This window comes from Camelina sativa, chromosome 5 (assembly GCF_000633955.1).
Source record: "Camelina sativa cultivar DH55 chromosome 5, Cs, whole genome shotgun sequence".
Classification (NCBI taxonomy): domain Eukaryota; kingdom Viridiplantae; phylum Streptophyta; class Magnoliopsida; order Brassicales; family Brassicaceae; genus Camelina; species Camelina sativa.
In genome coordinates, this window is record NC_025689.1 from 20,081,772 (window position 1) to 20,087,793 (window position 6,022).

A 6,022-nucleotide genomic window follows, 5' to 3' on the forward strand; every position below is an offset into this window, starting at 1 on the left:
TCAAGACTTAAGTTTTATAAAAGATCCAAATATTTGTGCGTATATTCAATCTGAGCAAGCAAAAATCTTAAGGAAAAGGATTGATTAACAACTCTTTTGGCAGCTATTTCATTTGGGTATTTTAATAACTTTATTGGATCAGAAAACAATTTACCAGATTATTAAATCACTAGTTTATGATATGTTAAATTTTATTTTGTTAAGGATATTTTTTTTTTTGGATTTTCTATTTATACTAAGAGAGTATCCACATGATATGCGTGTTTTATTTTATATAGTTACTAACAAATTCAATACTACAATTTGATTAAAAAAAGGGAAAAAGGTGAGAAGCTTATTCTCAAAACTTTGGTATTCTAACTAAATAAGAAGAAGAATAAAAAACACTAATTATTCTATTTGGTGTACTATAAAGTTTGTAAAATATAGTATCTCACGTCGTCTAAATTCGTAAATAATATTTAAAACAAAACCAAAACCAGCCATATTGATCTTCTTTGATTACACTATCCACACAAAGTACTAGGCCTGGGAATTAGAACCGAACCGATTTGTCCGAACCGAACCGAACCGAGATTTGGGCAAATCAGTTCGGTTTAATTTAATTGACATAATCGATCGGAATGATTTTAATTTTGGTCGGTTAACCAAAAATTTCGGTTTGGTTTGCTAGAATCGAATGGTTAACCGAAAAAATGAAAACCCTAGTATAATATATGTCAAACCGTCATCTCTTCTCCTTCTCCCTACATTTATCGATTCTTTTTTTTTCTTTTTTTCTGGGCAAACAAAAAATTCTGCTTTTCTTGTTCCTTTCTTCTCCTCTTATTTTGATTCATCACCATTGTCTTCTTTCCTCTTCGATTCATCAGCATCTTCTTCTAATCTTCTTCAATCCATCACCATTATCTTCGATTCATCATAATCTTCGCCTTTCAGATCAATACTAGGAGTTCCACTTTTTCAGAACTCGCCTTCAGTGTGGATCGATTTTTAGTGGAATTTTTTTTTTTTTAAACAACTCAATAATAAACCTAATTAGCCGAGTTTCCGAACCGAAATAACCGATTCCGAATCAAACCAAACCGAAATCTTAATCGGTTCAATTCGGAACAGTTTTCAATTTCAAAACGAACCGAAAACCGAAATATCCGAAACAAATTACCCGAAAAAACCGAAGTCGCAGGCCTACAAAGTACTTTCCTGAAGATTTGATGGCATGGCTTGTCAATGCTCATCCTTACTAAACACTTGGGAGTTGGGACTTCTCTATATAAATAAACCTCAATTAGAAAAGAAAAAAAAAACTACTTAGAAAATAGAAAATTCAGAAAAGGAAAAAACATTTATTGAAATAAACACCAAAAAGCCAAAGGAAAAAAATTGCCTAAAATATTTAAAAAAAAAATCTTAATTAAACTGTCAAAAAAAAATCTTATTAAACGTTGAACGATTACTAAGCTCATACACCTCACCATATGATCCTACGACAGAAGGGATTCTTTTGTTTTTTTTGACAAACATGAATTTTCATTCAATTTAGACCCCAGCAAGAGGTGAGTTCTTACAGCAGGACTCAAGATAGACAAAGAAAGTTAAAGATAGAGGCTCCATGAGCTTAACAAAGGGATTTTCAAACTGGAACAGTTTTACAATATTTGAGAAGTCTATTGGGACCAAAGCAGATCATACTTGAAGTCAGACTTCACGAAATCCTCAACCAGTGGTCATAGACGGCTCTAGCGGATGACGCGATTGAGCTTGTAAAAGGGTGTTCCACGGAGGGAACGCTTATGGGGTTTGTCGCCAACATGAGAGGGTTCAAGAGCATAGGATCAAAGTCCTTTAAGCTTTTAGGAACAGACCTCAGGATACTAGATGAAGCTATACTCAGGGGTCGCAGGTAATGGGAGACAAAACGTAACAAAGCAGGTGGGTCATCCTTCTCATGGCAATGGAGGTAAATGAATTCCACACAAAGCTTGTAATCAGTTTGGTCCTGGAAAATATCAACATACCCAAGCTTTCGATCAAATGGCGGGAGATGGAACAAGAGATCAAAGGGTTTAAGGATAGGGTTCAGGCAAGCTCGACCAACAAATCTATCAAGCAACTTTGGAGACACCAATGTTCTGCTACAGAGGAAAACTCGTCTTGACCAAGCAGGGATAATTGGTGCATCCATAGAGATGCAGAATAGTTCTTGATTGGGTTCAGGGAACAGGTGGGACGGAGCAAAGCACTTGAAAAAGTTTTGGTAACCCCAACTTCTATGAGTTGGGGTCATAATGCCGTTACTTTCCAAGCTAATCCAACAATGAGTAACAACCCTAGGTGAAGGTAAAGGCAAGGTTCTCAGATAGCTTTTGTACCAGCATAGCAACATTGAGCGATCATATTCTAATTGCAGTCTTCGGAAAAGTAGAATCATGACTCGGTACAAAGAGAAGCTAGCGAAAGAGTACAAATAAAACATTGATGGATCAAACTTGGGCTTTAGGAGAGTTAAAATTGTGTCACACCTTTTATAAATGGGCCTCAATGGGATTACAATTGGGCATAAATCCAACTGGTGAGAGGGGTAGGTCAAACGGGGAGCACCAAAAGAGATTAGGGTTGCGCTGCCGTCAGCCCTCACCTTTTTTGTCACTGGAGCAGGCATCGGTCGGAAACCCTTTGACAAGAATATTTCCGAGAACTCACAGAAGAGTCTAGAGTGATCTGGTTGACGCGCAGCGAGGGGAATGGAGACCAGAACCGATGACGAGAACCAGAGAGGAGAGGCTTCAATGGAGACCAAGAGAGGACCAGTTTCGTTGGATCTGAGCAAGACGGGTAGATCTGCGTCAAAGTCGGAATTTGGAGCACAGCTGGTTATGGAGGGTTCTCTTGGTTTCATGTTCGACAGAGAATGGATGGGCCGAGTTTGAAGCGAGGTAGGTTCCATCAGAAAGCTCCTCTCTCCTCTCGTCGATGAGAATAAACCGCCGTCGAACATAGATATACATGTGATGGGATGAAGCGATTGAGAAAGTGGCCAAGAACAAGGTGAAACAAAGAGCTTTGGGAAGCAGAGTACAGTAGAGAGACAAGATTCCCGACGCCGGCAAGCAAAGGCTTTGCCGGCGCCGGAGAGGGTGGTGTGTTGAGGGGTCTCGATAGTCAGGATAGAGAGAGAAACTTTTTAATGAGCTTCAACAGAAGGGATTCAAGAGATGACCTTTTCTGCTGAGACTGAGGATTGTTACCATATATATGTTCATGGCATTGATGGTATGTACCTAAAATTAATAGAAAATGTCTTTGTGTAGCTCACGCTTGTTGTAGGATGCATGACTTTTCATAAAATATGAACGATATTTCATAGGGTAAGATTATAGTCAACTCTCAACATGTCCTACATTTCCATGAAACCAGTGTGTCCGACCAAGATGATATTTTGTCTAGTAAAACTTTGGTGCAATACATTACGAAATCTGAAAATTCACGGTGCTAAGCTCCACAAGAACCTATGCAGGCCAAATACTTGCGTGAAAAACCTAATATCACCAAACTCATTTGTGTTTTGGTCGCTGGTTTACCGGTCTCTGGTTGAATCTTAGAACATGGCTTCTGATCGAAATGTTTAAAATGGTTATTTATGTTATTCTTGGGATTAATTAGTTTTGGAGAAACTTTTCATTTACCTAAAATTAGCCTTGATTAATCAATCCGGCTTGGATTCTGATAAATTCAATCAACTTTATGTGGATTGATTGATTACTGAGTGAAGGATTGATTCTGAACATAATTACATGCATGCTATAAATAAATATTGAACTGATGAAGACCATCTAGATAAGCCATATATATGGTGTGAATTATGGATGATTAGTAATGAAATTTAAGTCCCACTCCACAATAGCATTTAGCTTTAGCAGTACCTCTTATGAAATTAAACAACGTAAATAAACCAAATTTTACCAAACAACTATGTGTAACAAAAATAAGTAATTTATTATACAACAAAGGTATCAGAATATGAGACATAATAATGTAGTTTAGAGGAGAACTATGTGACTATATATATATCTGACAAAACCACCTCAAGACTGATTTATAACCTAAGTCTAAATTTGCAGCTACTACTTTGAATCTTAATAACATTATTTGTTGCCAAGCTATCAACAAATACACCACATCGGACCAAAAACCTCACCTCGAAGAACTTTAACTTCCCAAATTTAACCCGAACCGGTTGATTAACTCTAATTCTCAATGGTATGTTCCCGGTTCTTTGTTGTTGCTCTTCTAATGTTGTCCTTAAACCCAATGCATTCTGAGTTTGGCCAGTCATTTCTACGTATATCACTGTCGTATTTTCATGGCCTTGGTAAAATTTGGGCAACGACCCTATAAAAAAAAATCACAAAATTTCAGTTTAAGTTAAAATCTATAAGAAGATCCGAGTTTCATTTGGTATGCTGTAAACCAACTATAATCAAACAAGAAAACCAACTAACATAATAAACTCGTTTAGTTTTTGAGATGTTCAATCCGGATTAACCAATATAATCCGACTCTAACCAAAATATTTAGTTCAGGAAAAGAAACCGAAATAAACCAGTTTGAACTGAGATTTTGAAGCCTTAACCTTTAGAAACCAAAAGAAAACAAACCGGAGTAAACCGAAATTGACGTACCATTGCTTAGTTGATGTTCCAAGTACCACACAGTAATCTTGCTCCCATCTTCATAGTAAATCCCAATCTTCTCATTCGGATTCTTAGCGGTTATAGTCACGTTAAAAGCCGTAGTCAAACTCGAGTCTTGGTTAAGTGCAAAACGCGTGAGTTGTAACCGGTCAATAGAGTAATCCGGTAGCTTCGGTTTAAAGACAAGGTAGAGTATACCAATCGTCGCGCCTACAACAACAACAAGTAGCAAGAGAAAGCAAAACGTGTAGCAAAAGCATCTACAACAACAGCTTCTTGATCCTCTCTTCTTTGGAGGAGGCAAAGGCACGAACCGTTGTGGTCCTTGGTTCAAAGGGTCTTTGGAAGGGTCTCCTTGTTCTGATCGTGATGAACCACGAGGAACCAAAGGAGCCGTTGGACGTGCGGTTGGGGCTTCTGGGTCGTGGTCCGGATAGATTTTTTGGTGCTGAGACATTCTTGATGACACCAAAGAAGAAGAAGCTTCGTTTGTTGATCTTATTTAGTTTAGGGGTTAGGGAAATGAATATAAGGAGGAGGTTTGGGTTTTGAAAGTCAATAAGGAAGAACTTTTCAAAGGGGGAGAGACTTATCTATCTATTTATATGAGTAAGGTTTTGATTTTGTTTATATTGAGATATTATGAAAAACGAGAAGACTCGTTTCCATACAACATGTCACACCTGTAATGTGAATTTGCGTGTGTGTTGAGGCAGCGGTCTTTTATGGAAATTGAAATTGATGTGAATCCATCAAATAAATAAAAAAATCTTAGTAGGTGAACTTGTATACGTAATTCATGTATGTGAACTTGTGTAATATAGATGGAAAACAATATAATGACTTTTAAGAAAACAAATCATACGTCATCAAACAATGAAAAAAATTTAGTCACTATAGATATTGTTCCTTTTCAAATGATTCTTTTGTTTTTCCTAATCTCTTTTGCTCTTTTATGTCTTTTTGTTGTTTTGTTAGTATCTTAAAAAAAAAAAAAAAAAATTGGTTTTAATGTTAAGCTGTTCTTTCATCTATACAGTTTCTACTCAATATCATCTTTATATTCTCGAAATATGTTTTTATAGATAATATAATTTTCTTAGTTGTATCTTAGTCTACAAAACAAAATTACACATCTACGTTTGATCAAATAGTTTTTAAAGTTAGTGCTTTTGATAATTAGATCGGATACCTTGATTCTGATTTCTGAGTATGTTGTAAAGTCAAGATATCAATTTTTGTTGACCTAATCTCCCTTGACTAATGCAGCAGTGTTCTCATGTATTCCGTCACGGTTCTTTTTATTTATTTATTTTCTTAACATGCCA

General features: G+C 36.5%; 1 protein-coding gene across 1 annotated transcript; it reads right to left on the bottom strand.

Annotated features, from left to right (window-relative positions):
- LOC104787274 (protein YLS9-like) lies at positions 3,907-5,279 on the bottom strand. Its single transcript, XM_010512814.2, has 2 exons — positions 4,683-5,279; positions 3,907-4,392 (listed from the first exon to the last, which is right to left on the bottom strand). The coding sequence occupies exons 1-2, from the start codon at positions 5,149-5,151 to the stop codon at positions 4,097-4,099; spliced, it is 765 nt and encodes a 254-aa protein (XP_010511116.1). The 5' UTR covers positions 5,152-5,279; the 3' UTR covers positions 3,907-4,096.

What these genes read in the sequence shown, in the direction of transcription:
- LOC104787274 (XM_010512814.2), bottom strand. Translation starts at nt 5,151, where the DNA reads ATGTCTCAGCACCAAAAAATCTATCCGGACCACGACCCAGAAGCCCCA. An exon ending in GGAACATCAACTAAGCAATG is followed by an intron (nt 4,393 to 4,682) that starts GTACGTCAATTT and finishes TTTTTTTTATAG; the next exon opens with GGTCGTTGCCCAAATTTTAC.